Consider the following 23,748-nt stretch of genomic DNA (forward strand, 5'->3'; position numbering starts at 1 on the left):
ATACCATAAATATACAGAAATATACAGAAACTTCCTGTTTCACCAGAACACCAGACATGAAGAAAATTATATAATTAAGATTTCTTTCATCCACAATATTACCTACAAGTCATTATGATGATTTTTACTCACAACTGTTGTGATGCTGAAATCCCACTAAACATTGCATTACTAAGGTCAAGGAGAACAACCCTGACACAGGAGTTATTTTGAAACAGGATATCTCTTAAAACCTTCTTGCCTAATTTAAGACAGGAGCTAAGCAGGTCAAAGGGATTCCCCTAAGTAATGTGTCTGCATCTACAAAAACCAAACAAGATAAAGCCCACCTTTTGCCCCTTGGTTTCACTTAGGAATGAAAGTCTGGTTTTAATTTGTTAGAAAATCAGAAAAAATGACAGGAAGAGATGAATCCTGGTGTTTGAAGTTGGGACTCCAAAAAGAACTTAGATATACCAAAATGAAATGAAAGACCAAGAGACATGTTGTAATCTATCCATGTCAAATAAAATTTTGATATTTCTATTTGAAAATTCATGAACTTGTTTATTTTTAAATACTGCTAACCTTGACCTTTGATCAGATGCAAAGAGTATGCTGCCAAACAAGAGACAGACCGACACTGATGAATATGCATGCTTCCCTGGCACCATGATTCTTATTGTTTTTGTGGTAGACTCCTGAGAACCAGATGTGATAGTCTGCCTTTGTTCCTGGTGACACCCATCTTTATAGTGCAGCACTTGTACATGGTGTTTCAGGATATTTCAATGTCAAGGCCAATGTTCAAATACACATTAGCAACTATTGCTTGGCAATACCTCAATGTTAAGGTCAAAGGTCATTGTTCTGAGGAAAATGTCTCAGGAAATTCTGCTAGTCCACTGCTGAACCTTCTAATACATGAATGAGTATGGCAGCAACAGTGTTACAAATAGCAACAGTACACCAGCATTGTGAACTTATTACCATGCAACAGCCATACAAACAAATGGTAGGTCTCAAATTACTACCCAAGACAATGGCCTTAGAACTTAAGATATGCCAGGATGCATTTTCATTGCAGGGTTTTGATTTTTCATACAGCTCCTTCTTTTGTAATTTGTTAGTCATTTTAATCTCTAGAAATTGTGCTGAATTAGAATTAATTGTGTGTAGATTGAGAAGGAGGACTGTGGTAGCCATTGTCTGTCGGTCTGTACAGGAAGCATATGTAAAAACAATCACAAACATTTGCCACATTTATATACAATTCAGACTTAATCAAAGCCTCGTCCAAACTTCCCTCCCGATAGGGTTCAAATCAAAGCACAATTAAACGATGTCACATGTGGGGGCGGAAACTCGACACTGAAAGGATGTTTAAATGACGTCTGCTCAACAACAACAAAGATGGCTGCTGTAACAATTGCTGAAAATGGAGATTTTTTTTGAGGTTTTTTCACACTTTGCAGACAAGCCAACGAAAGCATCACTCACTACTGTAATTAGACGCTGACTGAACAGGAAATTCCTCGTAGACTTTGGTAAACCTGGTTATCATTTACAACATGTGTCCCAGAAAACCGTGCAATATAGTTTTTGTTTGTCCTAACTTCATTTTCAACTTTTTTCTTCCTGTAACAAAATCTGTTAAATTAAATGAAAACTCCCATAATCCTCTGGAACTGACAAATTAATCTGTCAGTCTTGAAAACCTTAAATTGCAATGCTCCTTATACACCAAAAGCAATTAAGTCCTGGTTCAAGGAAAATTCTGTTTTTCATATTCTGAAATAATTTGGAATTATTTGAAGCAGTAAGGTGTCTAGACATAACATATTGGCTGTGATATATGCTTGTGGTGCCTATATTTCATGCTTGAGCATTAATACTTCACAGCCAAAAGACAGTTTCTAGATGTTCTTGCTCCTCAAAGGTTAAAAATAAACTGTTTACCCCCACTTCAAACGTAGAATTTTATGACTTGATGTTCAACTGGAAAAATCATGTCAACAAGCATTAGTTATCCAGCAAACAACCTCATCATTGTTTACTATGGGTTGACCACCACATTAAGAACCCTTCAGCTTCCCCAGCAGTACACAACAACATGCTGGCTTGGCAATAGGCCTTGAAATTAAAGGCATGTCAGATCTCAGAAACTGAATAATCACCAGTAGTCTACAAACAGGAGCCGAGGACGGTCTAGTATAGCCAAAAAGTTCCTGTTTATTATTTCTGTTTTATGTTAATTATACCTGTAAAAACTATAACAAAGACAAACTTCTAACGAGATAAAAATACCTGGTAATACATTTTTACATAAAAGTCATGTGGAATTAACTATCTTACAAACTATATTACAAATGAAAAATTCCTGAAATTACAAATTCATCTAAAATAGACCAAAACTTTCAACAGAGATTTATATATTAGCCAATGGCAAAGTACCAAGACATTTTATTGATAGAATGAAATAGTTCACATACATTATTTGTATTTATTACCTTTACAATATAGTAAATTGTTGTCTTCAGAAATGACTGAGATCTGCTTCTTATGATGAAGTCACAAGATGAAAGTGATAAAGATAAAAAAAAAACAATTTTGGGATGCCAGTACTAAGCTATGAAAAACCTGTCAAAGACCAGATAAAAATCTGTTAGGAGTAAATAGATATGACCGTTTCTCTCTTTCACTCTAAAGATAAGATCAAAAGGCATCAGAGCAGACATAAATCTCACCTCATAGGACAGAGAAGGACCAGGGAATTTAAGACAGACAAGACTAGTAAATGATAGAACAAAAAAACAAGGGTCTATCGATGTTGGAATGGTGAAAATGTTCTTACAAACCCCGTGCAGACGACACCGAGCAGACAACACCGAGCAGACGACACCACTGAATTGAAAGAACATGAAGCAGCTAGGACTATATGATCTATAATATTTATTATACATTGCAACTCCATAACATGTCGTCAGTGTATGGAGTCTCAAGCTCTATGCATGTTAATGAGATTTCTACGATGGACAAAAAATATGTGTTTCTTATGAGTCAAGCTCTACCATAATCTAATGAGGCTGCATGATGAGAAATTTTTGTCTTGCACCAATTGTCAAAAAATGACAAGAATTTTAGCATGTTAAGAAAGGAAGAATAAATGAGGTGCTTTCTCACATGTATATATCCCTGACCTGAGATTTGGTTCCAGTGACTTCTATCTTGTTTAGTGCATTAAGGTGAAATCAAAGTCCATCACATGTGGGATTTATCAGTCATTCATTTGAATGTCCCAGATTAACTAACAGGAATTCGGAAAACTAATTCTGCAGTTTTTCCTTTCCCAAATATTCTCTTTACTTTATTCTGAGATAAAATACAAATATTTTCTTTCACAAAATGTTTTCTTTTTTCATAAGACACAATTTTAGAAACCAACAATGCTTCTCATGGTCTGGTCCAGGTGTCATATTATGGGATAGAGATTGGTAACTATGCAGACAATGCATCTGTTACACCCTACCCCACACATACCTACAGAAATCTGTAACTGGGAGCCCCTCATTTGACATGAGTAGTATATTTCTGTGTAATTTTCAGCATCTGGACCAATTTACATTATGTCTGTGCCAACAAAATCCTTTCCCCTAATGCTTCCTGTACATGATGTAATCTAGATCAATCAAAAGCTTGAAGCGCTTCCAAATATTATTGTTACACATTAACAAAGATTTGAAGAACCTTCATACAATGTTTGATAAGAAGGAACCGTTTTTTTGCCAACAGAAATATTGTAATATGTAAACTGCTGTCTAATAAGATTTGAAAATCTTGGTCAATGTTTTAGTAAAAATGGTTTTCATCTTAAAATCATTGCTGTGTATGATCTAGCATTTTTTCTGAAACAGTATTTCAATATTTTGGCATAAAACAATGATGTTAAGTGTAAAATACATGGAATATAGATCATATTGTAATTGGCTATAACCACTTCTATCACCGATTCCACAGCTGAACTCAGAACAATAAAGATTGGCAGAAAAAGACTGACAGTAAGTTGGAAGAATTACACACATACACAAAAAGTCAATTTAGATATACACACAGGTCACGGAGAAAAAACTGACATCGTGTACTACTGTACATGATATATATGAAAACATAAGAGGAAAAGCTGAAGATGAGCCAAGAATTGATAATTGAATAAGGCAGTGAGGCAGTCAAAGACAAGGGAGGGTTTGTACACAATGGTGATCATGTCATGTACGAGAGGAGGGATACACACAGGGAGTTCATCAGAACACAAAATAATAAAGGTATGTTTACACCTGTAGTAACAGCTTAATGTATCTTAACAGTGAGTAGATGTGGCCTCTAGCTATCCTACCCAGACACAGGACCAGTACAAACTTATACCCTATAGCCTACCCAGACACAGGTCCAGTACAAACTTATACACTATAGCCTACCCAGACACAGGACCAGTACAAACTTATACACTACAGCCTACCCAGACACAGGTCCAGTACAAACTTATACACTATAGCCTACCCAGACACAGGTCCAGTACAAATGTATACACTATAGCCTACCCAGACACAGGTCCAGTACAAATGTATACACTACAGCCTATCCAGACACAGGTCCAGTACAAACTTATACACTATAACCTACCCAGACACAGGACCAGTACAAACTTATACCCTATAGCCTACCCAGACACAGGACCAGTACAAACTTATACCCTATAGCCTACCCACTAAGCCTACCCAGACACAGGACCAGTACAAATGTATACACTGAAGCCTACCCAGACACAGGTCCAGTACAAATGTATACACTATAGCCTACCCAGACACAGGTCCAGTACAAATGTATACACTATAGCCTACCCAGACACAGGTCCAGTACAAACTTATACACTATAGCCTACCCAGACACAGGTCCAGTACAAACTTATACACTATAGCCTACCCAGACACAGGTCCAGTACAAATGTATACACTAAAGCCTACCCAGACACAGGTCCAGTACAAACTTATACACTATAGCCTACCCAGACACAGGTCCAGTACAAACTTATACACTATAGCCTACCCAGACACAGGTCCAGTACAAATGTATACACTATAGCCTACCCAGACACAGGTCCAGTACAAACTTATACACTATAGCCTACCCAGACACAGGTCCAGTACAAACTTATACACTATAGCCTACCCAGACACAGGTCCAGTACAAACTTATACACTATAGCCTACCCCCAGACACAGGTCCAGTACAAACTTATACACTATAGCCTACCCAGACACAGGTCCAGTACAAACTTATACACTATAGCCTACCCAGACACAGGTCCAGTACAAACTTATACACTATAGCCTACCCAGACACAGGTCCAGTACAAACTTATACACTATAGCATACCCAGACACAGGTCCAGTACAAATGTATACACTAAAGCCTACCCAGACACAGGTCCAGTACAAATGTATACACTATAGCCTACCCAGACACAGGTCCAGTACAAACTTATACACTATAGCCTACCAGACACAGGTCCAGTACAAACTTATACACTATAGCCTACCCAGACATAGGTCCAGTACAAACTTATACCCTATAGCCTACCCAGACACAGGACCAGTACAAACTTATACACTATAGCCTACCCAGACACAGGTCCAGTACAAACTTATACACTATAGCCTACCCAGACACAGGTCCAGTACAAACTTATACACTATAGCCTACCCAGACACAGGTCCAGTACAAACTTATACACTATAGCCTACCCAGACACAGGTCCAGTACAAACTTATACCCTATAGCCTACCCAGACACAGGTCCAGTACAAACTTATACACTATAGCCTATCCAGACACAGGTCCAGTACAAACTTATACCCTATAGCCTACCCAGACACAGGTCCAGTACAAACTTATACACTATAGCCTACCCAGACACAGGTCCAGTACAAACTTATACCCTATAGCCTACCCAGACACAGGACCAGTACAAACTTATACACTATAGCCTACCCAGACACAGGTCCAGTACAAACTTATACACTATAGCCTACCCAGACACAGGTCCAGTACAAATGTATACACTAAAGCCTACCCAGACACAGGACCAGTACAAACTTATACCCTATAGCCTACCCAGACACAGGACCAGTACAAACTTATACCCTATAGCCTACCCAGACACAGGTCCAGTACAAACTTATACACTATAGCCTACCCAGACACAGGTCCAGTACAAACTTATACACTATAGCCTACCCAGACACAGGTCCAGTACAAACTTATACACTATAGCCTACCCAGACACAGGTCCAGTACAAATGTATACACTACAGCCTACCCAGACACAGGTCCAGTACAAATGTATACATTAAAGCCTACCCAGACACAGGTCCAGTACAAACTTATACACTATAGCCTACCCAGACACAGGTCCAGTACAAACTTATACACTATAGCCTACCCAGACACAGGTCCAGTACAAACTTATACACTATAGCCTACCCAGACACAGGTCCAGTACAAACTTATACACTATAGCCTACCCAGACACAGGTCCAGTACAAACTTATACACTATAGCCTACCCAGACACAGGTCCAGTACAAACTTATACACTATAGCCTACCCAGACACAGGTCCAGTACAAACTTATACACTATAACCTACCCAGACACAGGTCCAGTACAAACTTATACACTATAGCCTACCCAGACACAGGTCCAGTACAAACTTATACACTATAACCTACACAGACACAGGTCCAGTACAAACTTATACACTATAGCCTACCCAGACACAGGTCCAGTACAAATTATACACTATAGCCTACCCAGACACAGGTCCAGTACAAATGTATACACTATAGCCTACCCAGACACAGGTCCAGTACAAATTATACAATTGCCTACCCAGACACAGGTCCAGTACAAACTTATACACTATAGCCTACCCAGACACAGGTCCAGTACAAACTTATACACTATAGCCTACCCAGACACAGGTCCAGTACAAACTTATACACTATAGCCTACCCAGACACAGGTCCAGTACAAACTTATACACTATAGCCTACCCAGACACAGGTCCAGTACAAACTTATACACTATAGCCTACCCAGACACAGGTCCAGTACAAACTTATACACTATAGCCTACCCAGACACAGGTCCAGTACAAACTTATACACTATAGCCTACCCAGACACACAGGTCCAGTACAAACTTATACACTATAGCCTACCCAGACACAGGTCCAGTACAAACTTATACACTATAGCCTACCCAGACACAGGTCCAGTACAAACTTATACCCTATAGCCTACCCAGACACAGGTCCAGTACAAACAAACTTATACACTATAGCCTACCCAGACACAGGTCCAGTACAAACTTATACACTATAGCCTACCCAGACACAGGTCCAGTACAAACTTATACACTATAGCCTACCCAGACACAGGTCCAGTACAAATGTATACACTAAAGCCTACCCAGACACAGGACCAGTACAAACTTATACCCTATAGCCTACCCAGACACAGGACCAGTACAAACTTATACCCTATAGCCTACCCAGACACAGGTCCAGTACAAACTTATACACTATAGCCTACCCAGACACAGGTCCAGTACAAACTTATACACTATAGCCTACCCAGACACAGGTCCAGTACAAATGTATACACTATAGCCTACCCAGACACAGGTCCAGTACAAATGTATACATTAAAGCCTACCCAGACACAGGTCCAGTACAAACTTATACACTATAGCCTACCCAGACACAGGTCCAGTACAAACTTATACACTATAGCCTACCCAGACACAGGTCCAGTACAAACTTATACCCTATAGCCTACCCAGACACAGGTCCAGTACAAACTTATACACTATAGCCTACCCAGACACAGGTCCAGTACAAACTTATACACTATAGCCTACCCAGACACAGGTCCAGTACAAACTTATACACTATAGCCTACCCAGACACAGGTCCAGTACAAACTTATACACTATTATCAACTACCATAGTACAGTTAACCTTATTATGCATACTGTCATAATTTGACATGAAAACTTTTTTTTTTACAGAAGTCTGCCAAAATTGTATGTGAAACCTTGTTATACTGTCATCATTTACACAGAACCTTACTTTACTGCTATACTTCAAGTCTTAACCTGGTTAACTTATATTGACATCGTTTTACTGCCATGATCTGAACATATTTTCATTATTTCACATAAAATCTTCCTAAGACTACAACCACATTTTACAATCCACCTAGTTATTCTGTCATCATTGTAAGGTAAATCTTCCTTTAGCACTGTGTGTTTGATTTGAACTTTAACCTTTGTTATGATGAGACATTATAAGACATTCATCAGTGTACATCACATCTTTTTATAGTGCCATCATGTTATTGAACAATAAAACTTGTTACATATTGCAAACATTTCTTTAGCTTATCTATGGAGATATAAAACAGTTTCGGACTGTTTCATGGGCGACAGTTGAAAGGATTGGTAAACAGGAAAGAAAAGCAAACTTGATGTCAACAAATTGCAATGAACTGTAACCATTATTTTGAAGTTTTATTGTTTAGCGGTTTACTCTGGGGTTGGAATTCACAAACACTATCAGCCACCTAGGTTTTGATGAGATTTCACCGAAGAATCTGCCAAAGAAGCAGCACATCACGGCTCATTTCCACTTCACTTCTCCCACTGACTGGTGTACTTGAAAAACATGTTCATAGGTCGCTACTCAAACAACAAAGTGCTTCAGACATGTCGGATATGGCTAAATCTCAACACTTTCTCCCGGAACAGGTATCAGAACATGCTCTTACAAGGTTACGATTATATACAGAATAGGAAACATATGCTATATCAGGTTTAATGAGCTCCAAACTTTTCAATGTTCTGACAAATTGGCAATTAAGGTAACCTAATATTAACTGGATCTGTTCCCTATGGGAGCTACATGTCGGGAGTTACATGTCGGGAGTTACATGTCGAAACTTTCTCACCGAGAACATCCAGTACAACTTAGAACACTTAACGCATGTTAGGGAAGTCTAGACAAATTCAAATTTGATTAATTATAAACATTTTAGAAATGCTCAACAAGAAAATTGTTTCTGTGTAAAAATAAACAGAAAAATTTTAATGACACATGAATTAAAATGATTATTATTTTTTTTTCAATTTTTCAATGTACTTGGATTATTTTTCATTCTTACCTGCTTCATTTGAGGCGATTTCACTTTTTTCTGGCCGAAGCCAATTTTAAACGGGAAGCGTTTCTTCTCCATAAGGACAAGGTAATATCCAATAGAAATAACAATGTGGAATACAATAGATAGATAATCCTCACAGATCAGCATGTAGCATCCTCACATACAATACCCTCCACACAGTAGTAAACTTCGTCAAAATACTCACAAATTTATGCAGAAAATAAAAAAGAAAAGTGAGTGTAAATATCACACATTTTTTCTCATGATAATCGCTTGTAAATAAATATTAGCCTTTACCCTCACACAGCTAAAGGGTGACTGATATAGCACAAAACATGTTAGGAGATAGGAAATAAATCCAGGTTGGTTGTTGAACATATCCGTGATAGAGAGAGTGTAACATGTACCTTCGATAGAGAGAGCGTAACACTACTGATGGAGGGCCAGATCACATTAGAGTCAGATTGGACTGGTGAAGTCAGATAGTGGTGAGGGGAGGGGGCCCCTATAGTCAGATACCCCCCTATCTCTCAGTATACCAATGTATGCTCCATGCCAATAGCAATTTGTGTTACCAGTATCGTACCAGTAGTCCTATGCATCACGCATCACTTCCTACTGTAGTCTGTGATAGGGGTACCAGTGAAAGTCAGCCACGATGAACCAAGCGATCCTTATTGAAGGGGTACTCAGTTTAAGTCAGTCAGCCACAGAGGACCAAGCCATCCCTACTGTAGTCTGTGATAGGGGTACTCAGACTTTTTTAAGTCAGTCTGAACCAAGCGATCCCTACTGTAGTTTGTGATAGGGGTACTAGTGAAAGTCAGTCTGAACCAAGCGATCCCTATTGTAGGGGTACTCAGACTTTTTTAAGTCAGTCTGAACCAAGCGATCCCTACTGTAGTTTGTGATAGGGGTACTAGTGAAAGTCAGTCTGAACCAAGCGATCCCTACTGTAGTCTGTGATAGGGGTACTAGTGAAAGTCAGTCTGAACCAAGCGATCCCTACTGTAGTCTGTGATAGGGGTACTAGTGAAAGTCAGTCTGAACCAAGCGATCCCTATTGTAGGGGTACTCAGACTTTTTTAAGTCAGTCTGAACCAAGCGATCCCTACTGTAGTTTGTGATAGGGGTACTAGTGAAAGTCAGTCTGAACCAAGCGATCCCTATTGCAGGGATACTCAGACTTTTTTAAGTCAGTCTGAACCAAGCGATCCCTATTGTAGGGGTACTCAGTTTAAGTCAGTCGGCCACAGAGGACCAAGCGATCCCTACTGAAGTTTGTGATAGGGGTACTAGTGAAAGTCAGTCTGAACCAAGCGATCCCTATTGTAGGGGTACTCAGACTTTTTTAAGTCAGTCTGAACCAAGCGATCCCTACTGTAGTCTGTGATAGGGGTACTAGTGAAAGTCAGTCTGAACCAAGCGATCCCTATTGTAGGAGTACTCAGACTTTTTTAAGTCAGTCTGAACCAAGCAATCCCTACTGTAGTCTTGATAGGGGTACTAGTGAAAGTCAGTCTGAACCAAGCGATCCTATTGTAGGTATCAACTTTAGTCAGTCTTTGTCAGTCTGAACCAAGCGATCCCTACTGTAGTCTTGATAGGGGTACTAGTGAAAGTCAGTCTGAACCAAGCGATCCCTATTGTAGGGGTACTCAGACTTTTTTAAGTCAGTCTGAACCAAGCGATCCCTACTGAAGTTTGTGATAGGGGTACCCAGTCTTGGTTAAGTCAGTCTGAACCAAGCGATCCCTACTGTAGTCTGTGATAGGGGTACTAGTGAAAGTCAGTCTGAACCAAGCGATCCCTACTGTAGTTTGTGATAGGGGTACTAGTGAAAGTCAGTCTGAACCAAGCGATCCCTACTGTAGTTTGTGATAGGGGTACTAGTGAAAGTCAGTCTGAACCAAGCGATCCCTACTGTAGTTTGTGATAGGGGTACTAGTGAAAGTCAGTCTGAACCAAGCGATCCCTACTGTAGTTTGTGATAGGGGTACTAGTGAAAGTCAGTCTGAACCAAGCGATCCCTACTGAAGTTTGTGATAGGGGTACTAGTGAAAGTCAGTCTGAACCAAGCGATCCCTACTGTAGTTTGTGATAGGGGTACTAGTGAAAGTCAGTCTGAACCAAGCGATCCCTACTGTAGTTTGTGATAGGGGTACTAGTGAAAGTCAGTCTGAACCAAGCGATCCCTACTGTAGTTTGTGATAGGGGTACTAGTGAAAGTCAGTCTGAACCAAGCGATCCCTACTGTAGTTTGTGATAGGGGTACTAGTGAAAGTCAGTTGACCTGACAAGCGATCCCTACTGTAGTTTGTGATAGGGGGTCTAAGCGAGTCTGAACCAAGCGATCCCTACTGTAGTCTGTGATAGGGGTACCCAGTCTTGGTTAAAGTCATGCAGTTAGGTCGATTAGAACTAAGCGATTCCAACTTTGGTTTGAGACAGATCTAGGTACCAAGTCTGGTGAAAGTCAGTGAGCTGGCCACAGTGAACCAATCGATCCCTATACTTCAGATTTTGGAAAAGAGGAACTCAGTAAATTGGTGCCATATTTGGGGGGAATCAATCATTCATTCCCTCCGGTACCGTAATTACACATAGTTCCTTCATATAATTCAGATTCTCTAAATGTTTGCTGCTTCAATCCACATTGAAACCTTTAATTTCTTCACAAGTACCCAGCTGACCAAATACACGGTTTTCAAAGTTTACCATTATAAGTAACGTTGTATATCTCATTTCAGTTGTTCACTGACCTTTGAACAATAAACAAGATAACTATCAATCTAAAAGGAAAATTTACCCTGAAACTTTTGAGCATCTTATCTGAACATGAGAAATATTACATGGATACTTTGTGTAGTTTGAGAGGTCTAGGGTTGTGTAATATATATAAACATGTTTGTTGACTGGGTTAAACCCTGTGAACTGTAGCCTAACCCTTTCAACATTAGCACTCATGTCTGTGTAGAAATAAGATGAGAAGTATTGTTTACATGTTAGTCCAATCAACAGTGAACCCTGCCACCTGGTGAGAGAAAATGGGGAGGTAACTACTTAGTAAGAGTGCAATCAGTAATAACGATCACGGAGTCATCAAAGTTGATGGTCTGATAATAATGGCTGGAGTAACCATCCACTTACATCCAACAGAAATACAGACTCCATAATTATATACATGTACAGTCAAATCCTGTCAAATACTATTGATAACTGCTGTTGTTACCATAGTTCTATCCACTTTACTGATTTCTTTGTGAGTCTCGAAATCATCACCAAACTGATCATCAGGTTATTACTTTGTTTACAGGAACATGGACTTGATCCTGTTATCTGTTTTGCCATCTCCTCCCCTCTCCTTGCAGAACACTTGATTGATTTGATATCAACACAGAATATATAAATATGCAGGGTTGTATATTAATCTTTTGATCTGCAAACATAGACTCCACCTTATGGATGTATTCTATCCCTTAAAGAGATCTTCCTTTCCTTTCCTCTTTCTTATTTTCTATGCCCTTTATTCAAATAAGCTCCGATCATTCTTGGTCCTTCGATCAATCCCTCTCTCCATCCAATTAACCTCCTACCTTCTTTTCCTCCAGTTCCCACAGTCAAACATTATACCCTTTTCTTTCCCTAAGACCAAACTCCCCCTAACATTCCCCTATGTATAATTTCCTTAGCCCCCCCCTCCACATTTCCTATTTCTACAGCTGAGACATGCCTGCAGATCTTGTCAACACCTAGTTCCACCCTCCAGAAGCCATTCTATCCTCCTCCCGGAGTGACAAGATAATTGAGAAGTTGGCAGTACATGTTCTGTTTATAATACAATCACCTTCAGTGTTAAAACATGCCTACCAGTAAACAACCATCACCTCTAACAATTAGTGTTTGCTGTTCCCCCAGAGATAAACAATTCTCACAAAAAAGAACACTTGGACTCATTAATTAGGTGTGAGATTGTATCAGAATACACATCCAACATTTTATCCTCAGCAGATTTACACATTAAGCAGACCGTTAATGAGTCATATACCATGTAATAAAACCACACCCAAATCTGTCCGTCTCTCTATCATACACTACAATACCAATATTAGCTATCATCCAAATCTGTCCTTCTCTCTATCATACACTACAATACCAATATTAGCTATCACCCAAATCTGTCCTTCTCTCTATCATACACTACAATACCAGTATTAGCTATCACCCAAATCTGTCCTTCTCACTATCATACACTACAATACCAATATTAGCTATCACCCAAATCTGTCCTTCTCTCTATCACACACTACAATACCAATATTAACTATCACCCAAATCTGTCCTTCTCACTATCATACACTACAATACCAATATTAGCTATCACCCAAATCTGTCCTTCTCTCTATTATAAACTACAGTACCAATATTAGCTATCACCCAAATCTGTCCTTCTCTCTATTATACACTACAATACCAATATTAGCTATCACCCAAATCTGTCCTTCTCTCTATTATAAACTACAGTACCAATATTAGCTATCACCCAAATCTGTCCTTCTCTCTATCATACAGTACATACCAATATTAACTATCACCCAAATCTGTCCTTCTCTCTATTATAAACTACAGTACCAATATTAGCTATCACCCAAATCTGTCCTTCTCTCTATCATACACTACAATACCAATATTAGCTATCACCCAAATCTGTCCTTCTCTCTATTATAAACTACAGTACCAATATTAGCTATCACCCAAATCTGTCCTTCTCTCTATCATACAGTACATACCAATATTAACTATCACCCAAATCTGTCCTTCTCTCTATTATATAAACTACAGTACCAATATTAGCTATCACCCAAATCTGTCCTTCTCTCTATCATACACTACAATACCAATATTAGCTATCACCCAAATCTGTCCTTCTCTCTATTATAAACTACAGTACCAATATTAGCTATCACCCAAATCTGTCCTTCTCTCTATCATACACTACAATACCAATATTAGCTATCACCCAAATCTGTCCTTTTCTCTATCATACACTACAATACCAATATAAGCTATCACCCAAATCTGTCCTTCTCTCTATCATACACTACAATACCAATATTAGCTATCACCCAAATCTGTCCTTCTCTCTATCATACACTACATACCAATATTAACTATCACCCAAATCTGTCCTTCTCTCTATCATACACTACAATACCAATATTAGCTATCACCCAAATCTGTCCTTCTCTCTAATACAGTACATACCAATATTAACTATCACCCAAATCTGTCCTTCTCTCTATCATACACTACAATACCAATATTAGCTATCACCCAAATCTGTCCTTCTCTCTATCATACACTACATACCAATATTAACTATCACCCAAATCTGTCCTTCTCTCTATCATACACTACAATACCAATATTAGCTATCACCCAAATCTGTCCTTCTCTCTATCATACACTACAATACCAATATTAGCTATCACCCAAATCTGTCCTTCTCTCTATCATACACTACATACCAATATTAACTATCACCCAAATCTGTCCTTCTCTCTATCATAAACTACAATACCAATATTAACTATCACCCAAATCTGTCCTTTTCTCTATCATACACTACAATACCAATATTAGCTATCACCCAAATCTGTCCTTTTCTCTATCATACACTACAATACCAATATTAGCTATCACCCAAATCTGTCCTCTCTATCATACACTACAATACCAATATTAACTATCACCCAAATCTGTCCTTCTCTCTATCATACACTACAATACCAATATTAGCTATCACCCAAATCTATCCTTCTCTCTATCATAAACTACAATACCAATATCAGCTATCACCCAAATCTGTCCTTCTCTCTATCATAAACTACAATACCAATATTAGCTATCACCCAAATCTGTCCTTCTCTCTATCATACACTACATACCAATATTAGCTATCACCCAAATCTATCCTTCTCTCTATCATAAACTACAATACCAATATAAGCTATCACCCAAATCTGTCCTTCTCTCTATCATACACTACAATACCAATATTAGCTATCACCCAAATCTGTCCTTCTCTCTATCATACACTACAATACCAATATTAGCTATCACCCAAATCTGTCCTTCTATATTGTCATTTCAAAGAAACAAAAAGAGGAAGAAAATTAACTTTATTTTAAAAATTATTTCAGTTGAATGTTAGCAAGAAAGCTGTTCCTAAAGCTAGCCTTCTTATATGAACTTGACAAACTGACAAAACATGTCAATTTTCAGTCTACATCAAAGGAATGCTTAACTTCAATCATCATGTTCCGACATTCCACTTTAATAACTTTTGATTAAATTTTTTGGAACTTTTTCAAAACGTTCGATGTTATATATGTGTTCAAATTTGTTGATAACCAGCTTGATCAAGATCTTTCATTTTTTTCAGTTGAATTTGAGCAGCTTCATTTCCAATACTCCCATGGTCCCATCTTTTGACAGACTTTAAACTCTGAAGTATTGAAGACTTCTGTCAAAACCTGGCAGTATTTCCGACAAGATGATGACTAAGATATTTCATGCCGATTCCAAACTGAGGCAGCACATGTCGACGTTCTGATTACAGAAAATGTGCTATTAATATTTCATTTGTGGTTAGCGATGAAATGTACGTCAGGAGTTATGTAATTGTATATAGGAAGTTGAGTCATAACCCAGCAGAAAGTCTTCATTTCCTTAGGTGTATTAAAGTTTATACATGTAAAAATTACGCACACAGCAAGATATACTCATTATAAACATACAATTAAAACCACTAATTGTCTATAAGCCCCATGCTTTATGTCAGATTCAAAGACTGCACTTAAAATCTTCAATCTCGGAGTAAGATTAGAATTGTAAAAACAACAGGTATAACAGCTGCTAAAGTATACCAATAACCATGACGATGAGGAACTATCAGATATGACATGTTCTATTTATAGTAACAGCCATGAATAATGAATGTCATATTCTTATAGATGATGCTTTTTAACATATATGAAGTGTGAAAGCATCTATTGACGTGATGATCTGAGATTCTGAAAGTTTGGTTATTTCCAGACACGACCTTATTTACTTCAATGGCTCATCATGTATGGGCTTATTGCTAGGTGATGACTTAGTACCAGTATAGGCTTATTACTAGACATGGGCTTATTACCAGACATGGGCTTATTGATAGGTTAAATCTTATTGCCATTCACACATCTATTATTAGATATGGGCTTGTTACCAGACATAGGCTTATTACCAGACATGGGCTTATTACCAGACATGGGCTTATTACCAGACACTGGCTTATTACCAGACATGGGCTTATTACCAGACATGGATTTATTACCAGACATGGGCTTATTACCAGACACTGGCTTATTACCAGACATGGACTTATTACCAGACATGGGCTTATTACCAGACACTGGCTTATTACCAGACATGGACTTATTACCAGACATGGGCTTATTACCAGACATGGGCTTATTACCAGACATGGGCTTATTACCAGACATGGGCTTATTACCAGACATGGGCTTATTACCAGACATGGGCTTATTACCAGACATGGGCTTATTACCAGACATGGGCTTATTACCAGACACTGGCTTATTACCAGACATGGGCTTATTACCAGACATGGGCTTATTACCAGACATGGGTTTCAGGGCAGAGTATCATCCTAATGCTTATCATTTTCATGTTTTATGTAAATTGTGTGAAAGATCAATTTCAATAAAGAAAACTGATACAGATATTTTTTTCTAATCCAAAAAGAATGATGAATAATGTGAATTATGGTGTTAGGGGAAAAAAACATACATTAAAGTTCTTCTGTCACTTACACTAAAATGGTGTCAGAACAATGATACATGATTTGGCCGTTATCAGACTCCATAGACCAGCTTATCACAGCTTGGTAGCATGCTGATTGCTCACAGAACCTGTGCCATCTGCAGGAATTATGGTTTTACCATATACCAAAGATAAGTATTTCTTTCCCCTTATTTTGATAAGTTGATGAGAAATCAAGATTGATTTGTATTTCTCCATACAGATAATGATGTGAGTGAAGTCATAGCCACTCAATGGTCTTCCTATCAAACATAGCTGTCCATCATTTTGTTGAAGCTATCAACCAAAAACATCATCCCTGCTGAAATTTCATATCTGTTTTTATAGTTTCATTAACTAATTTAAAGATTCTACCAACTGTAGCCACACAGCACATACCATTAACGAGTTGATTATCTAACTCCATATAATGTTATATGAATTCTGGAGCTGTGGGAGTCAGAACTTTAATTTCCTTGTTATATAAAATCAGAAAATTAAGTGTACAATTTCCCACAAATGATTTTTATAAAAGAAGCTTTTTGGTGTTTTATGGCATCATTTTATTATCCACTGAAGTTTATTTAAGGTTTTATATATCACCACATAACTACCACCTTTTTGTCACATAATCATCAAATTGAATAAATATAAAGTTCAGACCAATTATAACAGAATAGTTAGATTACAGTAATCTTTAATTTGGATAATTGATTGAGTTTCAAATGTTCAGTAAATGTTCAGAATTATGTTCTTGGTACTCTCTTTTTTCACTGTCCCCCCCCCCTCCCTCCCAGTCCTGAGGTCACCTCGGGGAGGGGGACTGAGGTTTGCATGCCTGATTTCGCTCAAATTACAGTGTGCACATGTGCTTGGTGATTCAACCCTGCTCCCCAGGCCTGCACTTTTATCAGGAATCAGAATAGGGACCAGGAAAAAACCAGAAAGTCTGATTTCAAGATAAAACAGTAGAAAATAGAGAAAACCAGATCTACTGAAAATAGCCTCAACAATCGTAGTTTTAGTACTTTCTCTCCTAACTCAGGCACATACCAATGACACAGTCCAGCAATTATAGTGTCAAAACAGTTCTGAATTATTTACTAAATTATTGTTCATAAGGGAATATAAAATTAAGCAGCCCATTTCTTAATTGAATTACCACAGCAAAAAAATACAATATGAACTTGTTAATTAATATATTATGTTTATTTAATATAGGCTTTACATTAACCAGATTGAAGGTTATGCAATACTGAATCTTAAGCTGAATCTTAAGCTGAGAAAACGCAACAAAAGTATTCAACTTCTACAAAGAATCTATGGCCCAGAAGTCTGCAATAAACAGAAGTAGGGTAATATTTTTACAATCCATAATGTGGTATACAAACCAATAGACAATAGTGGACTTGTGTGTTTGAGTTTATCATAATATGAGAACCTTCTTTGCTTGTATATCATTCTATAGGGAAATCTCTTAACTCTTGCATTCATATGGTTTCATGTGAAAAGAGCCAGAAACGAAAATAAATTCCTGAAGGACATTTTAAGAATTTTTGTAAATGCATCTACATCTGGATATTTGTATAATAACTGTGAAAGAGATTTTTATAGTCAATTACCTCTAATGCTGCCAAGTAATTATGTAAACTGTACAAAAACTTAGTTTTATACATTTTAATCCAATGATATCATGAAAATACCACTTTTATGACACATAATCTGCCATAAAAGTAATGTTTTTATAATACATTAAAGGCCATGTTTATGTAATGAGTTACAAACTTGTACTTTATCATAGATAAATAACACAAATAGGATAACTACTGCTGGAATTTTCTTAATTTTGGTAAGTATAATCTTGACCTGAATTTTTAGCTGAATAAAACAAGAGCCTGAAGGGCCTGTATCGCTCAACTGGCATGTTAACGTAAATTAATCCAAGCAATGTTATAATCATTTAGTATATCATGTGACAGAAAACTGGCTTCTGATTGGCTACACATATGGCACCAAATTGAATGTGAATCTATTGTGACATCACCATCACATGACGTCATTATAATGTTGCGCTTTAAATATGAGCCAAATCCATTATCAATTATTACAATATTGAACACAAATCATCATAATCAGACTTGACTGTTAAGTTTTTCTGTAGGTTTTGAAATAATTTCAGTCTGATTTTGAAAGCCACAAACTGTCCGATGATGTCAGAGACTAACACCATCTTCCAATGTCCTTGATATCAAACTTTAGAAACAAGTCAATTTAACATAGAACCATCATGTGAACAGAAAATTGTCAGGTACTTTTGTTGTAAGTATATAAAACTGGATCATAGAGGTGAGATTTCTCAGCATTATTGAGAGATATCTTGATATTCCCACCAACATCTATCTCACACAATGAACACAAAATCGCAGTAATTGACAGCGTACACGTAAAAACTTGGCTGACTAACTGATCATAGATAAGCGAATATATATCTTTCATACAAATACCAGAATCTTATCTGGACCCAAGGAGGTCTTTTCCCTTTTAATGTGCACACGGTTTCTCCATTTGCAGCAGAAGAACACAAAAAGTGATGACTCAATCGTGTAGGGTAACTGCACACTATACTATCATTTAAGTGATAACTTATCCGTAATTTTTTCCACATCTTTCACAGCGAGACTCCCCCATTAGACACAGACCGAAGACCAAAGTGAGCTATCATGATGTTTGTTTCAATAAACTTTGATAGATATACGAAGACAACCAGCGGGGGAGAGATTTACTGCCGACCAAGGGAGACTTTTCCTTTTCCAAGGGAGATAAGCACAGGTGATCAGTTTTTGTCGCAGACTAGACGTGAGGTCTTCGCATTTAAAGTCAGATCCTAGTTAGCATTCATGTGAATCCAAACTGGTAGGACAAGATATAAGAGTATAGATGAAGTTTATCTTCTGTATAAGATCAGAAAGCCACATTGTAATTAATGAGTCCTGTCAGGTAGGGGTTTGTTACATCACCTGTTCTGTCCATAACAACAGTCCTATCCTGTCATCTACACATCTTAAATCTTCAACAACAATCAAAACAGTTTCATATTTACATCGTCCAATTTTATTATTAAATTTCTTTCTTCATTTATTTGAAATTTAATAATATTTCTAACTTGAGATTTGATCAAACTGTGTCAGAACCAGTTAAAATACTACTTTATTACATGTAAATCAACTTTCATCCTGAGAAAACATCCAATCCTTATCATGTTTTTTGTTTCTACCTGCTCCACATAATGTATCAAGTTATTGCTGCACTCGACAGCAGAACCAGCAAAAACATGCACCAAATGTCAGGAGCATTTTGATTGGTGGAAAATCAAGTAGTGATGAATTTGGGCGGCTGTAGAAAGCTTTGTCACTGTCATCTTGAGGCAGTGATGCTGAATTCTATCCCAGAGATCCAACAAAATGTACTGATGATTTAACATCACCACATCAAAAAACAAGTAAACATGGATCCATCACATCATGAGTATACCAAAACATCTCTGATGACAGAAAACACTCCACATAACTGGAAATTGATAGAATGGAAGGAGCGAAGACTGCACAGCCAAATAGAGGTTATAACTCAGGACCTTTAAATATCAGCCTGTTGCTCTACCAACTAACCTATTCCTGGTTACTAGTGATCAATCTAAAACCATTTCAATACCAATGATATATACCCTTTAGATAATGATTCTACATAAACAATGGTTTGTTGATCAAATGTGAGATTTTTCCCTGCAAGATAAAGTTATCAAAGTATCAAAAGTTTCTAGTTCTGAAAATTTAAAACTCGCCATGAATCTAATCTCTCTTGTTGATTACATGGCATGTCCAAAAGCCACAGACACCAGCTATGTTGCTATGGTAACTTACCTGGAAATGGAGGATGATCGTCCATATAAGACCAAGCGTTAACTTTGGGTTGCCATCGACGATTTCATCTGATCGAATGTTTACAAGTTTAATCTAAAATAAGAAAGATAAGGAAAAGATTTAAGTTATATTTGTAGTTCTTTTTTTTCAAACTTCAACAGAAAACTTCAGATAGTGACAGGTATAAACTCTCAGTGAACATCTGAACACCTTAATTAAAACTGCTGGAGCTTTAAAACTTCAGAGCAAAGTTAATAATCTATCATTTAATATTACCACCCTGTAAATCTATCACTTCCAATGAAACATTTTCTCTGAACAGACTATACTTTGATACAGTTCCATAACACACAATGCACATATCAATATCTGAACCCTTTGTTCCTGTATACACTTCTACAGTTATAATAGATACTGACAAGTTCACTTTATTTTTTAATCCAGAAATCTTTTTGTGCGATAAAGAAAATCTTAACATGCACATTATTTTCAAAACAATCGAAAATCTATAGACATATCTGCCCTATGTAACAAGATTTTTCTGATAATATGGTAGAACAATATACTGATATTATTGTACCATTAGGTTACCATGGTGATTCATATCTATGATAAAGACACGGGTAGTAATAAGCTTCATATCCCTTCATTTCCATTTAACAACATCCTCAAGGGAAAACACTTTCATACAGACCACCCTGGGCGATCATTCCTTTGGCTGACATTATTTGTTTTCTGTTTCAATAATTAGCAAAATACCATATGTCAGTATAAACCTTTGGCTGAATCAAGTGGTTTGATATTTTGGGTTACATACTTCAAAGATGTCTGAGGAATTATTATTACAGTAAAATTCTGTCATTTTCATCATAAAAAGTTTCAAAGTTTTGTGATCAAAATTCAGAGGTTGAAAGGGAATTACCAATACAAGACAAATACAGAAATTAACAGAAAATGCAAAGAAGATTAGTTTAACATGAGAAAGATCCATTTAGTGATTCATTAGAATTAGCAGAATCTGGAATTGTTTTGGATGGACAGATGGACAGAATACAGATAACAGATGAAAAGCCCATCATCTAATCATAAAAACAGAAAAAGCTCGTTATAGTTCTTTGTTTATTTTGAGAAATTAACCACCAGCTATGATTCTACATCACTGAAAGTCCCCCCCCCCTCTGTCGGTACAATCTAAGACTCAGTTTACACCCCCATCTCCCCCTCCAGCCTCCGCCTAGAGTACACCTGTACTAGGCATCCAACAACTGGTACTGATGATGATCAGGACATCAAGTTGATAATTGACATTTGTGTTTTTTTAATTACCAGAAGTTCCCACAATCCTTAAATCCCTGAGTTAAAGTGTCCAAGTCTCAGCATTCCTCCCTGAATGTTTGGGTTTAGGTTTTGTTAATGACTTGTGGGAGGCTTACATTGAAACACTATAGACTGGTATCTACACATTGATATTTCTTCTATAACCTAAATTTACTGTAGGATGTGGAAACAAAACTCTTAGTACATAAACAAGATTGTGAGGGCTCGGAATGTTGTTTAATTATTTTTGCAGCATCGTTAAAATAATGTGAAAGTTTTGTGTTTATGAGTGTTTCATTACTAAGATTACTGACTTAAGAAGCCCCTTTGGTTGTTACTTTATGTCGCTGTAAGAGTCTTAATGACCTGTTACCTCACACACACCTACAGGAAGTAGGAATACCACACAAGTACTCTACCAACCATTTATTTAATTCTAGTCCTCTATATAATCCTACTTTATTATCCCACTTTCTCTTTCTTTCATTAAAACTGACTTTCATTATGAAATAGTTACCAAGAAATCTGATCTCTTAAAGTTGAAAATGTGAAAAAAAATCTCCTAAAATGATTTCAGCAGGTGTATAAAGAGAGATTGAGATGATGGGTTATCTCCCTTATGGAGAACCTAGAGATAAAAGGGATGTAATCTTAATTATAAAGTCCTGCAGATTTAGCTGCAAATTCCTGCTGGTTTTACTTGTGTTTCACTTAATAAACAAATTATCTAAATGCTGATAATGCTTGATTATGTCTACAGATAAACTACTACCTTACCATTAATACCAGTACAACGGTGAAGATATCTCTATTTGTAGGACACAATTGATAGTCTGGAGAGTTACTAATATCTCCAACAAAGGAAACTGTAAGCCACTTAATTAATGACATGAATTAATCCTTGAACCTCAGTGCTATAATAATTATAATACTTTGTAGAAGCTGTTAAATATACAGTGGATGATATCATCTCTTACCCCTTTACGAGCCAGAAACTCCAGCCCTATCTGTACATTTTGAATCTTGTGAAACTTCATGCGCCCCTTTTCTCTCGGCTGAAATGATAAAACAGACATTATAGTGAACAGCCACATCATTGTTAAGTCTTGATAATGATTATTGTTACCAGTTTTAATCTGATGTCTGATCCAACACATGCTCTACACTCAAGTGGACCACTGAAAGTTCTAATTGAGATTTCATTAAGATTTTACAAGGATAATGCTTCTAATAACAGAGAAAAAGTCCTGCCAAACATCACTTCAATTGATAAAACGAAAAAAGGCAATCCTGCCAAGACTTACTGAAGAGGTCTGCCATCAATCTTTATATTATAACACAGAGTGAGACCAAATAGGATAAGGCTAACAGAGTTGCTTCCCTTGACCTGACACA

General features: G+C 37.3%; 1 protein-coding gene across 15 annotated transcripts in view; it reads right to left on the bottom strand.

Moving 5' to 3' along the window:
• Positions 1-23,748, bottom strand: part of LOC138326010 (microtubule-actin cross-linking factor 1-like) — a 217,162-nt gene that overhangs the window by 125,515 nt on the left and 67,899 nt on the right. For all 15 annotated transcript variants that reach the window (XM_069272102.1, XM_069272103.1, XM_069272097.1 and 12 more), the window contains 2 exons: positions 23,331-23,408; positions 21,037-21,129 (listed from right to left, as the gene is read on the bottom strand). In XM_069272102.1, the coding sequence (XP_069128203.1) occupies positions 21,037-21,129; positions 23,331-23,408 (171 nt within the window). The remainder of the gene's footprint in view (positions 1-21,036; positions 21,130-23,330; positions 23,409-23,748) is intronic.

The sequence above is a fragment of the Argopecten irradians genome, chromosome 6 (genome assembly GCF_041381155.1).
Source record: "Argopecten irradians isolate NY chromosome 6, Ai_NY, whole genome shotgun sequence".
Classification (NCBI taxonomy): Eukaryota; Metazoa; Mollusca; class Bivalvia; order Pectinida; family Pectinidae; genus Argopecten; species Argopecten irradians.